The following is a 14,565-nucleotide window of genomic DNA, read 5'->3' on the forward strand; positions in this document are numbered from 1 at the left end:
GAGTATAGGTTGCGCATCAGGACAATCAGATGCTGTGGCACCTCCATTTCTTTTAAAGCATTCCATAGTTTTTCATGATCTACACAGTCAAAGGCTTTGCTGTAATCTATAAACACAGGGTGATTTTCTTCTGAAATTCCTTGGTCCATTCCATTATCCAACATATGTTTGCGATATGAACTCGGGTGCATCTTCCCTTTCTAAATCCAGCTTGGACGTCTGGCATTTCTCGCTCCATATATGGTAAGAGCCTTAACTGCACATGTTCACTTGATCAACGCATGCAGCTCCACCCCTTATCCATAGACTTTCTGATTGAGTCAGCAAGGAGAGCAGCCTTCATCTCAATTGCCTCTCTGTCTCGGGATATGTATCTGAAGTGGTGAATGCAATGGGAGAGTCTGCCTGTCAGCATGGCGGATGGAATAAAGCGGTTTGAATCCACAAAATGCTCCCTCCCCTGAACAAATACATGATATGAAAGCAAACCTCTCTGTAGAAAAAGCTGAGATAGTAATATTTGCATTTTCAGCCCTGCCCCCCGTTTACTCCCAAGTAAAGTTACATTGGAATGCAGCCTCACTGACCCTGCTGCCCAGCAATTCAGAAAAGGCTAAAAAGTATTTTTTATACTTTTGTTGTTATGTTCCTTCAAGTCGATCACAACTTATGGTGACCCTATGAATCAGTGACCTCCAAAAGCATCTGTCGTGAACCACCCTGTTCAGCTCTTGTAAGTTCAGGTCTGTGGCTTCCTTTATGGAATCAATCCATTTCTTGTTGGGCCTTCCTCTTTTTCTGTTCCCTTCTGTTTTTCCCAGCATTATGTGTCCAAATTATGATAACCTCAGTTTCATCACTTTAGCTTCTAGTGATAATTCTGGTTTAATTTGTTCTAACTCCCAATTATTTGTCTTTTTCGCAGTCCATGGTATGCACAAAGCTCTCCTGATTTTTCTCTTATCCACTTTTTTCACTGTCCAACTTTCACATCCATACATAGAGATCGGGAATGCCATGGTCTGAATGATCCTGACTTTAGTGTTCAGTGATACATGTTTGCATTTGAGGACCTTTTCTAGCTCATAGCTCATTCTCTCTCATAGCTGCCCTCCCCAGTCCTAGCCTTCTTCTGATTTCTTGACTATTGTCTCCATTGCGGTTAATAACTGTGCCAAGGTATTGATAATCCTGATAATGATGATGATGATGTTTGTAAGCTGCCCTGAGCTCTGTTTTTAACAGTGGAAAGGCAGGATATAAATTCTCTTGATAAATAAATATTCCATAGTGTTAGAAACCAGTGTCTAGGACTCTAGGCATTTAAGGCTGAAAATGTTTTTTTTTTTTAAAAAAGTCCTCACAGTCTCCCCCAGTTTTGGTAGTAATTACTAGGCACAAAACAACAACTGGACAATGCAATCTTTAATATGCTTAACTTGCATAATTAGCAAATGATTTGCATACTATGCAAATATGCCGCCCGGATTTGTGGGACTTGAATATGGCAACCCTATATGAATGCCTCTCTCATATGAACCCAACACTCTTTAAGACCAGCAATGGAAGACTTCAAAGCTGTAAGGGTGAGGCCCAATGCCTGTTCTGTAGTTGCTTGAAGGTTGTTGTTTTTTAAACTTCTTCACCAGAGACATCTAGCTTTGCACAACCATTGGGGCAGGGGTGGGGAGCCTGTGACTCTCCAGATGTCGCTGAACTCCAACTCCCATTGGCCCCAGTCAGTGTATGTAATAGTTCAGAAATGATGGGAGTTGTAGTGCATCGTCTGGAGAGTATCAGGTTCCCCCTCTCAGCATTAGGGCCTTCCAGAAGATCTTCCCTTTGGAGAGTAGCTTTGATATTTCTGCTCTTTCATAGTTATTTCATTATTTTATTGATAGCTTCTGAAACTATCTTTTTATTACCATGTTTTATTTGGTTTTAAGTAGCATATTGTAAAGTGGCATATGAGGCAAGATGAACAGAGAATATCATACCATACACATAGAACACAGAAGACCATCCAGTATATTGCACTAAAATCCCAGCCAATGGCATTGCAATGACTGCACCTGCATAGGAACCTGGGAAAGAAGACAGCAATTAATAAAATGGAAATGCTTACTGAGACAACAGGTCTGAAATGAATATTCATAAGAAGTCAAGTTTCTGTCCAGATTTCTTTGATTTTGCATCCTTCTGAAGAAAATGTTTTGTTGATGGTCTGGACAAAGTGACCAAATGAAGTAGACCAAATGGATAACAGTACCATTTTTAATTGGCTGATACTACCACATGATTAGTTCATCCCACAATACAAGAAGAAACAAATCAATTAAAGCAATTGTCATATTCCAAGAATATTAAGGGTTGTTCTTTTAGATTCAGCTGGCTTTTTCTAGTTGTATATCAGATGCGATAAAATAGTAATCTGAATACACCAGCCTAGATTCAAATGCTTGATTCAATGCCACCATTTAAATGTCTTAAAATACCATTTCCAGTGCAGCTGTAATTTGTTACAGTAAGGCCCAGCTTTCCGGCATTCCACTTTCCGGCGTTCTGCTGATACGGCGGCTTTCAATTAGGGGAAATTCCCCGTTTTAAAGCCGATTTTGCGCTTTTGCGTCATTTTGTGTCATTTTTGCACGACGCAACCCATTATAGTCAATGGGTTCCACTTTACGGCAATTTCCGCTTTACGGCGGGGGCCTGGTCCCTAACCCGCCGTATAAGCAGGGCCCTACTGTATATGGATACTGAGGAATCACAAATGATTGTTTCACCATCTCAGTGTTTCATTCAGGCTGACAAATAAATCCAGTTGTACTGGTGTGAATCAGACCTGCAACACTCGGGGATAAATTCTCAAGTTCCCAATTTATGTTCACAGACTGAGAAGTGTGAGCTTGCTATTCCAAACTCTCCTCTGTGGAAGCAAATCCCACAGCAATCAATAGGCGTGAACATTGTTTATGAATTGGGGGGAAGAAACAAAACTAACTTATGTCAGAGAATGTGAGAGAAAGGGGGAGGACAGTTTTGAGATATTAAGAAGTTACTTACCACAGAAAGAAGTAGTTGCTAGTCTACTTCTCTCTAAAGGAGGTGCCCATTTGCTCCATATTCCATGGCAAGCTGGATAAGTTACACCCTGTGGAGTAGATTACTTAGTTTATGATACCTGCTCTGGTAACTATAAATCAAAGAGTAGTAGGAGTAATCAATTACATGGCACAAATCTGAGTTGTATAAAAATGTGAGGACATTCATAAGTCACTAAGGACAAAGGAGCTGACTATCTATGACAAGTGATATTTGAAATGCATTACTCATTTTCAGTGTAACATCAACATTTATTGTGCCAGAACAGAATGGTTTCCAGGTTTTATTTATTTATTTGTTTATTTTTATGGGGTAGAAACATGCCCTGGGGAAAAAAACACTAATTGCACAAATTCAGCACCATAGCTTCCCATAGCTATGATGCCTTTGGTGGTATTCTTCACTATCCCACCTCCTTTGATTAGTCATATGCATGAGCACACTCAATCAGGGATGAACTGGATGATAACATAATGCAATCAGACCTGGCTAAATGTTGATGTCAGTGAGAGAAAGTGAAGGCAATTGAGCATAAATAATATAAATGAATAGCCATCCATAATTATCAAAAAGGAGAGTGGGGATTTTCAGCATGGGTCCCAAAATGGTGAGTAGTTTCAGATCAGTCTTAGGAATGTTGCCCCATACATGAAACAATGATATGGATTTCAGACTGGACTCTTATACACATTTTCCTGAGAATAATTGCCACTGAACTCAAAGGGGCTTACTTCTGAATAGACATGTATAGGATCCAATGGTCAGTCATTCTGGCTGGTCTATGACCGTAATAAAATGTATACATACATACAATGGTCAGTCATTAAAAATATATGCTGGGGACAGTGGAGACTGGTCCATTGGGACTAATGGGGCACAGCCCCACCAATCTGTTTGCCCTCACTCAGGCAGTCTCACTTCTTATAACAACCAGTCAGGCAACTTCTTCCTACTTAGTTCAGTGCTGCACTTGTAGAAGTCAGTTGGGAGGAGGATGGAGACAAAACCAGAATTGGGTCTGCCTATCACTGGCTCTGGCTCCCCCTACTGTTGGCCCCCTTCCTTATACTCTACTAGTCCCAATGAATACCAGCTACCACTGTCTGGGCAAAAGGACGTGTCCTTTGAGTGACATATTTTGGGTAAGAATGGTAAGCAGCGGTAATGCAGCCGAAGCTCTGCTCATGGCCGGAGTTCAATTCTAACGGAAGGAGGAAGTCGAATCTCCGGTAAAAGGGGTCGAGGTCCACTCAGCCTTCCATCCATCCGTGGTTGATAAAATGAGTACCCAGCATATGCTGGGGGGTAAAGAAAGGCCGGGGAAGGAACTGGCAATCCCACCCCATATATACGGTCTGCCTAGTAAACGTCGCAAGACGTCACCCTAAGAGTCGGAAATGACTCGTACTACAAGTGCGGGGACATCTTTATCTTTTTTTACACTATAGTGCCTAATTGTTACAGAAGGTTCATGGGGGAGTTTAATTTCAGCATCTTCCCCCCCCCCCCAGAAAGTGTACCTTCTACACAGTCCTTTCCATTATCCATAAATGTATGCTATCAGGGCCAGCCCCAGACCACAGCGGGCTCTTGGGCACCAGACAGCCATGGCCCCTCCTTCATGCATGCATTACACTTGGTCATGCTACCTTTTGCGTTGTGATGTCAGCACACATGCCTGCCATCACCGAAGATGGCAGTTGGGGTGTCAAACCCCACCACCACCATCTTGGTTGATGGCAGGCATGCAACGATGTAACAGGAGATGCGACTGGGAGTATTGAGTATGCACCGGCTGCGTGCATATGTGGGGGTGGTGTCGCCTGAGCTCCCGCTCCATGATCTGCACCACCATCCGGTCGCGCCCCTTGACCTGAGGCAGGACAGGGATTGCAGAGCAGGAGCTCCACCCTCCCAGTCACAGGGGACCTCAGCTACTGGTGACGGGCCTGTATGCTATGGTGCATTGCTAAAATGCATGAACATGGGCAATCATCTGTTGGGGATACTTTAGCTCTGGATTTCTGCATCAAGCAGAGGATTGGACTAGATGGCCTGCAAAGCCCTTCCAACTCTCATTCTGTGAACATTCACATATGGAAGCTGATAAGCCACTTTTTGAATATCCAAAAGGGTGAATGCTGCCAATCACATTCAGATGACTGTCAACTTTCACTGGTATATCTCAAAGCTTTTGGACATTCTTAAGAACATTATTTATCTTTGATTCAAGAACATAGGAAGCTGCCTTATACTGAGTAAGACCATTGGACCATCTAGTTCGGCACTGTCTACACTGACTGGCAGCAGCTTTCCAGAGGTTCAGGCAAGGTTCTCTCCTAGCCCTACCTAGAGAGGCCAGGAATTGAACCTGGGATCTTCTGAAAGTAAGACAGATGGTCTGCCACTGAGCTACAGCCTGTCGCCTAATTCTCAGCATTCTCATGCAAATATTGATAGTCAGCAAATTTTTGACATTTGCTGTAATATTACACATTGGAGCCCAAAGAGAAGGGAGGGGCAGGCGAGGAGATGGTAGAGCCCCCTACTATTGCTGGAAAATATTGTTGCCTGAAACCAGGTCTCTCCCCACTTTCTTCCCAAACTTCCAATTGCAGGCAATGCATGGGCAATTTCCACTGTCCAGCAGGAAAAGGCCATATGCAAGTGCTAGCCTTGACTGGGGATGGGACAGTTAATAGTGCTGTCTAAGGTTTTTCTTAACCAACACAAGGAGCAGCAAATATCTCCTCTCAACTGTTGCCCATGGAACAATGGGAGGCCAAGAGCAGAGGACAATGGGTCACCATTTGGCATCTGGCTCATATCCATGCCTCCAGTGGCAGCCTAAGAAAGAGAAGCTCCTTTTCCCTTTGAAGTGACTGTATGGATATGTTCTGCTTCATTTATGTAATTCATTGATATCCCATGTTTATTCCATCATGGAATACTAGGCAGTATACATGGGGTTCCCAGACAGTCTCCCATCAAGGTACTGACCCATCATGACCCTGAGTCTAGCAGTAATCCAGATATTTATTTATTTATGAGATTTGTTAGACGCCCACCTGGCAGAGGTTAATCTGCCACTCTGGGCGACTTACAACCAAACACAAGTACATTCCATATAGACATAATCAAAATCCTAAAAATTACAGATTTAGAGGCTGCAGAGGCACCAGCTAAGGAGATGGAGCAGATCCAGGGCTCTCAGCCTGCTGCTGGAGATCAAGAGATCACAGGACCTGCAAATGACAACTCAAAGAACAACCGCCCATAGAATCTGAGCCTGTAGCACCGGGACCAGGACCCTCACAGGCATCTGCCCCTGAGACAGAAGAACCCAATGCTTCCCATGGTATCTCACTGGTCCAGGGAGCACACCAGGCAGGAAGTCATGGAATACAGGAGGAATGACCGTTTTCAGGCCCGTTAAGGACCTAAGTTCTCTAGAAGGAGGTGGAGCCTGGGACACATACTGTAGCCTGGGGGCAGAGGCTTATAAAGGCTGTTTGCTTTGGGGGCTGCCCTTCAAGACAAAAATCTTCAGTGCTCAGTGTTAGAGGCTCTGGAAGTTTTTGAGCCATACGAGGCTTTATGAGTGATTGTAAGTGAGGTGTACTGTAATAACATTACAGTCAGTATGTGGCAAGAATAGGGCCTTTCCTCCTGCCTTGTAACATCTTTAATAAGGGGGGGATTTTGGAGCAAGTTGCTCACTTGGAGCTATCTATTGTTCTGCAACTCCTGCCCTGACCTGCTGAATCCAGCTCCAGCACTAAGCTGTTTGCACCTTGAATGGCTACGTGCACACTTGTTTCAAAAGCTGCGAGATCATTTTGTCTGACCAAGGTTTGAAACATATTTGCCTATGGACCTTTTAGGACTGTCCACAGAAAAGTTTTGGACCAATCACTGTCTCTGCCTGAGCCTACAGCAAAGCACTTCCATTGGATGCACTTCAGAGTGTCAACAGGGTTGACGGCCAATCAGTTTTGAAGTCTGTGTGAAGCTGACTTCAAGATAAAACACACTTGATCTCCAATTTCCCATGTTCTGGAGTAAAACGGGGCAGAGTTTGACTGACATTGTGTGCCAACAGTTTCAGCAAACAGATGTACTGAAATCAGAACAACCACAAGTGTGTCTCCAGCCGACATCTCTGATACATGCATATGGGATTCCAGTGGAAGAGGCTAAGGATGCAAACATGGCTTGTTAGATGTCTTCCAAACTTGTTGATGTCCCTCAGCAGCAGATTACCTTTTTCCTAAACAAGGTTTTGCAACAGGTTAGTTTTTCTGCTAATACTGTGAAGCTGTTGCTTTCTACCACTTTCCTCATGCCTATCCTACATTTCTTCTTGATTCTATCCTGCCATTATCTTATGTTCTGATCAGCTCTTTCATAGCTTCAGAATGAATTTCCATCAATACATTCACATACAGCCATTGTACATACTGTCACAGGCAGTCCCCGTAGGTCATTCATGGGAAATAAGGTCAGCACCAAAGTAGATGTTGGAACAGAGAAAATAAGTCATGTCAAGGAACATCATGACATTTTCTTCTATTCAAGTTGACAATGGTGATAGAGAGGCACACATGTTAAAGAGTTTGTATTTCTTGTCCATACCTCAACAAGACCTTGCAAGATTCTGACAAAGATGACACATCCATAATGTACTCGAGCTGCTGATGGTATTAGCATATTGAGAGTGGATGTCAATAGGATAGCTGCACCGAATACCCTGTAAGAGAAGTGAAAGGCAATGGTATGGTAGTGTTTAAAAATGTTGCCAAGAATTCAAACACACTTATCTGGGGTTTCTTTTATATATATTTATGCTTTCTGTGAAACACATGTACTTACTTATATACCCATGACATATGTTCCATGAATGCCAAACTGTCTGTTTTAGGGGAAGAGAATTGTGATTTCATAAAGGATCACAGAATGTTATTTTAATTGTTCTTCACGTGCAGGGTCCATCTGTAGATGGAAATATTTTCCCAATTAATACTATTACACAATCCACATTTCCCAGAGCGGCAAGAAGTTTGAGGTCAGTGTTATAAGATGCAGTGCCCATTGGATAAGAGTGTTCTGATTATGTATAGAGCCTTTGTAACACCTTTTTAAACAAACTGTACAAGCATAGCCTATTAGAAGTAAGCAGTCTCATAAAAATAGGGCAGCAGATTCTCGGAGACAGAGCCTCTACAACCAAAGATGCTTTCACTTCAACCAACTCGTTCTTCTCTCAAAATTCAAAGTGCAAACTTTTCTTCTTTTCTTACACACACACACACACACACACACACACTGCAGAACACTCATCTCTGACTTCAACCTCAGCTTGTAGATTGCCTGTTCTGGAAAATGTCTCCTAACTATTAGCTTCCATGTCAACTAACCATCCTGAACTATTGCAAAGCCATCACCTTAACAAGGAACGATCACTCACAGTCACAAGGCAAATACTGGGCTGTGTATTTAATTTTTCGATATACTGATCATCATTAATGACTTATCACCTGAGGATTAATAACTAAACATGAAAACTGCCCCAACGAAAATACATTGTGTTTTCATTTAGGTCAAGCAATATAAATGTTTTGTCTATGGTGCTCATTCTTTGATGTTGGATTCACGCATTCAAGGAATCATTGCCACCCTGGGCTCCTGCCGGGAGGAAGGACACGATATAAATAAAATAATAAATAAATAATGTTGCATACATTGAAAAGTGCAAATGCATGTGTGAACAGACCCTTAAAGAAATGGGTTGGGGAAAGTAACATCAGCATTGGCCCTGTGAACAGTGTTGATTTTGAACCACAGTAATATATGTCCAAAACCAATTTCCTACTAAGACCCAAGACTTTCCTACGCAATTTGAAGAGGTCACCTACTTCTCCCAGTTGCTGTTCAGGATAAATGAAATAAGGAACATGTGTTGCCTTCAACAGAAAACAAAAGGTAGGTGGTGGTCATCAACAAAACTATCACCATTACATTGACACAAAAATGTGGCTTGTCTTCAATTCATTAATAAAGCAGGAAATACAAAGCATTACAAAGCATGGACCACACTTCCAATATATGCTTTCCATGCATCTGTTTATACACAAAAGAAGAGAGGAATTCTTGAACTAGGAACAGGATTGATTTTGTTTGAAAAGACAGACAAATGACTTAAGGCAGCTGTGCAGGAAAAGGTCACTTGGTCCATGGAGGATGCTCCACTGAGATGGGGCTCCACTGTCTTCTTATTAATACATCCCATCAAACCTCTTTCTATATAAACAATATCTCTCTCTTGAGAGAGAGAGAAAGGCTGTGTGTGTGATGGAGTACATATACCTATGTTTGACAGCTTTTCTTCACTAGTTTCCTGTATTTTTTCCCTCCCTAGATTAACTATTCTGGCTTGAATGTAGTGTTTACTTTAACATATAGGCTGAATTTCCTGGATGATGAACTATATCAAAAGTATGAAAGGGTCATTTCCTAGTGTATTATTTTCATCCATTCACTTCAGTACGTTTAACTTGTGAAAACCTGTCCTTACACATGACAGTATCAAGGTTACAATAAAGTCAAGTAGTTAAATCTATAAGATTATGGTATAATTCCTAGTTTGGTAAAATCATTTTAAGAAATGGTCATCTACATGTCATTTTTTGTGTGTGTGATCACTTTTCCATTGTAGTTCCTGAAGCTCATATTACTTTATATCGGCCTCCCTTTTGTTCATTTTATCATAGGCTTTGTATTTTCTTCATTACTAGGATATTTATATACTATATGAGTAAAAGTATCTTGCTACATATCTGGTTAACAGGATAAATGATGGGTGTGCATCGATTTTATGCAGAGAGGCCAACTGGGGTGAGTCAGGGGTCTTTTCCCCCCTTCCTAGATGTCAGATAAGGGACCCATATAGCCTCATGTAACTCTGTTGCTGTTCTTTCTGAACCTTATAGCTCTGTTTTATATATATATATATATATATATATATATATATATATATATATATATATCAAAGTCTTTTGCAAGAAACTAGGGTGTCTAAAATGTCTTCAGAGGATTGAGAAGTTCTGCATTTGCTGTTGTTGCTGTTAAAGCACAGCAGTGGAGAATTGTTTTAAAAACTGAAAGCTTCATTTAAGGTTTATTTTTTTCAAAAAGAAATCCTATGTTGCTCTGTTTTAAGAACAGCAGCTGCAGCTCTTCAGAACTCCACAGCAACATTTTGGGCAGCCTAACACTGTAAAACCTATCAGACGATACAAGCACCAGAATGGAAGGGCTGGCCTGAAATGGCAAAGTTTTTAAAATTATGGACTCCCTTCAAGTCAATTCCGACTTACGGCGACCCTATGAATAGGATTTTCATGGTAAGCAATATTCAGAGGGTATTACCATTGCCTCCCTCTGAGGCTGAGAGGCAGTGACTGGCCCAAGGTCACCCAGTGAGTTTCATGGCTGTGTGGGGATTCGAACCCTGGTCTCCCAGGTCATAGTCTAAAACCTTAAATACTACACCACATTGGCTCTCTTTTAAAATTATACAAGCAAGACTATGCACTACTCAGCCGCCTGTTAATTATTTTAAGGTAAGAAAGAGCAAGAGACAAAAGTTACAGCTGATTGTGTTTATCCAAATTTCTGATTCAAGTCCGTTTGTCTTTGGATTTCTTAGGCTAGCATATATCTGGCCTAATATCAATTGGCAGTCTTGTCATGTAACAATTTTTATTTGGGGTTTGTTCTAAACCAGACATATCTACCACAGAACTTCTTTGCATTCAAATAAGGTTCTGGCCAGGCCATAGAGCTTTATCTCTGTTTGAGTGAACATCCTAGAACATGCTCATGAGTCTCCTGCATCTGTGTGATGTGAAGAAAAAAATGGTAATCATTTTTTAATGTTTTCCTTCCATTGCTGTTCTTATCACTGACAAATCCCTAATAAAGATCTAAGCAGCCCAAGGAGCCCTGGCACGTAGTCTGTAAACTACCATATGAAACACTGTGGGCCAGAGGTGTAGTTGTGTGGAGTCTCAGGGGGTCAAAAAGGACCCTTTCCTTTTTGGGGAGTGGGATCCCAGCAGGGTCCCTATGTCTCCAGCATCCTACAAGCCAATCAGCATGAAAGGGGAGTGTGTTAGCTACTAAGAGTCTTCCAATGTGCTTCCTTGTCCTTTCCTGCTGATTGGAGCCAATAAGAGTGAAAGGAGGTGAGTCAAACACTGAGAAGAACACTCTCCTCTTTCATGCTGACTGGGTCCTAGACATTAACAAGGATCTCACTGTCAACCCCACAGCAAAAAGAAAGAAAGAAAAAGAAAGTGGGGAGCGACATGGCTGTGATTAACATGTAGGGACCCTGCACTTCTGAATTTGCCACTACACTACTGCTGTGGACAGTCTCTTATAATATATCATTTCATTTTCTCTGTCTTCCTCATTTTGGGGAGTCAGCATGGAATTCTCTGATCAAACACCAAGAAGAAAGAGATGCAATTCTCACTTTTTAAAAATCCCTTCTTGTATGGATGCTCCTACCTGAATCTCACTATTTCCCCTGCCCTTCTCTGACATTTTCTGTTTCTAGTGTTATTTTCTTTCTAAATCAATGCAGAAATGAAAGTATTTCATTTCCTAATATTTTCTGTCCCTTTAAAAGTACAGCTTAGCTTATTTTTTTTAAAAAAAATTGTTCTGCAATATAACAAGTAATTTCATCCAGCTTCTCAAAATGGTGTTTGAATAGATGGCATCAAAATAAGAAGAAATCTAATGTCCAAAGAATGAGGATAAAATAAAATTTAACAAATGCTAGGCCTTGATCTGCTATATCGAGACTTGGCCTTTTAGATTCCCCCCCCCCCCATATTCTCTGGCAGCAGCTCCTAAACATTTGCATTGATACATTTCCCTATTTGGAAGGGAGACATCTACACTTGTAAACATTATCACAGTTTTCACTGTGGCTTCTTTTAACAAATGCCTAAAAATGCAACACTCTTCTTAATGTATTGATTTAAAATATTTTTATACCACCTTTTATCACAAACCACAAGGCAGTGTACAGTAACAACATTGAAATTGCAACAGAACAACAAAACAACAGCACGTTCAGCATATAAGACAGCAGCATATACAAGTCAGGGAAACAGAACGGTTAACGAAATTCAAAACCAGCTGGTATTAGCTGACAGCAAAAGCAGTTTAAACAAATGCCTTTATCTTCCCCTGTCAAAATAGCTTCACATTCCAAAGTCACTCTGGCTATTTTGGCTCCATTCTGCACTACAACATTTGCGCCACAGCCAATTAATAGCTTTCTACCATTTTCACCTCTTTGAAAACATTAAGCTCCATGTGGGGAACATTTGGCCCTCTGGATGTTCCTGAACTGCAACTCCCATAATCCCTGGCAATTGACCATACTTGCTGGGGCTCATGGAATTTGTACTTCAGCAACATCTGGAGGGCCAAACATTCCCCACAATTGCATTAAGCCATAGAACCTGCTTAGGAGACTAGCAGTGCAATCCTATTTGTGCTTATTCCGAAATAAGTCCCACTGCATTCACAGCATGGATATGAGGGGAGCCTTAATGCAGATGATGGGAGGAGAAAACTAGAACCACCTCTGCATTACATAAAAAAATGCATTCCAACTCAGCCAACCTCATTAAGGACACTAAAGAACATTATGTGGTTATCTGTCAGCAGATGGAGCAATTGCTTCACTAAATTCTACTTTCAGAAGAGTATTTCTTTATCCCGAGTAAATCCCTGCTTAAGTTGGGCTATCAACTCCCCACAGGAGATTCACCCCTCTTTCCATTATGAGGGAATGTAAAGTAACATAGTACTAGCATTGCAACAGTCCTAGCAAAAAATAAAACAATAAGAGGAAAAAAGTTCCTTTTGTCATCAGGAAAAACCCTTGTACGGTCCCAGTTCCTTTGTTTTATATCTACTTTCCTTCTAGGAATGCTTTCACCCACATCACACCATGTATTTAAAGCATTCTTAAACCACTTTAACAGTTGTGGCACTTGTCCCCCTCCCTGCCTTCAGTAAATCCTAGGACTGTAGTTTGTCAAGAGTGCTGATCTTACAGACCTAAGATTCCCAGCACCCTTAACAAACTATAGTTCCCAGGGTTCTCCATGACTGTTGAAGTGGAATAAGAGTGCTTTAAATGCAGAGCTTGGAAGTAACTAGTTGCAAGTAACGAATTACTTGTAATGTATTACTTTTTTGAGTAACGAGTGGGTACCTGCATGACATTTTGCTGGTAATACTAGTAACTTCATTACTTTTGAGGAGTAATTGTAATGTTTCCAGCATTACTTTTGTGCATTACTTGGGGGGACGAGCAGGGGAAGTCTTCTGCTCCTCTGATTTGTGAATACAAATCATGTGCTTCAAATTGGGCTTCTGTGCAGCATTGCTCTTCCTTCATGCTCTATGGGTGCTTAAGAGGCAACGAGGGAGGAGGTGGAGAGTGAGATGGCATGGAGAAAACAATTGTTTAAAAATTGACAGGAGTGGAAGGAGAAAAGAGCTGGAGGCAATATATATACAAAAAAATGTGTGTTGGGGTATCATCATTGCTGGGGGTGGGGCGTTATGCCATTCCGTTAATCTTATGGATAAAAAAAATTATTCTACTACCCTCTGTGTGTGTGTGCTTATTTTTAATGTTGTTTTAGGCTACTTAGATGTGCAGCAGCCAAGGCCAGCACCTTGTAGGCAATTTTTTGTTTTTTGTTTAAAAAAAGTAACTGAAATGTAATTGTAGCAATTACTTTCGAGTAAAAGTAATCAGTCACTTTCAGAGCAATTGTAATTGTAATGGTAATTGCTACTTTTTTTGGAGCCATGTAACTGTAACTGTAATTTATTACTTTTTAAAAGTAATCTTCCAAGCTCTGTTTAAATGTATGGTGCGGATGTGACCTACTGAAGCCAAGCTACACAATGTTAATCACGTTAATTGCCCCTGAGTGCAGGATTAGCCAGTACAATGGGCCCAACCCAAATAAGGACCCTGGTGTGGAAGTATAGATGATTTAGCCCTTTACCCCCTGCCATGGTCCCAGTCCAAAGATCCCTGCAGTCCCTGCACCTTTAATTTGCAGGGGGTGAACTGCCACTGGAGTTCCTTTGTAGAGATGAACTCAGAACTCCAGTGGAAACAGTAATCTTGAGGGTTCTTTGAGCCCAATAGAAGCCCCCTCCTCTTAACTGCATCATGCCTGACTCCTGATTTTCAGTTGCTGGTTCTCTCCAGATCCCCTGAGGAGGCACTATATGATTGGAATGTGGGAGTCCTACTGCACAATCATATGCATGTTCACTTAAAAGTCAATCCAACTTTGCAATGGGGCTTTCTCCCAGGAAAGTTTGCTTAAGGTTGGAGCTCTAGTTTCA

General features: G+C 41.4%; 1 protein-coding gene across 1 annotated transcript in view; it reads right to left on the reverse strand.

The window, feature by feature from the left end:
• The window catches only part of SLC17A6 (solute carrier family 17 member 6), a 67,692-nt gene that overhangs the window by 17,683 nt on the left and 35,444 nt on the right, over positions 1–14,565 (reverse strand). The window contains exons 4-6 of the mRNA XM_061613138.1: positions 7,741–7,855; positions 3,067–3,154; positions 1,998–2,084 (exon numbers count right to left, since the gene is read on the reverse strand). Coding sequence (XP_061469122.1) covers positions 1,998–2,084; positions 3,067–3,154; positions 7,741–7,855 — 290 coding nt within the window. The remainder of the gene's footprint in view (positions 1–1,997; positions 2,085–3,066; positions 3,155–7,740; positions 7,856–14,565) is intronic.

The sequence above is a fragment of the Rhineura floridana genome, chromosome 2 (genome assembly GCF_030035675.1).
Source record: "Rhineura floridana isolate rRhiFlo1 chromosome 2, rRhiFlo1.hap2, whole genome shotgun sequence".
Lineage (NCBI taxonomy): Eukaryota > Metazoa > Chordata > Lepidosauria > Squamata > Rhineuridae > Rhineura > Rhineura floridana.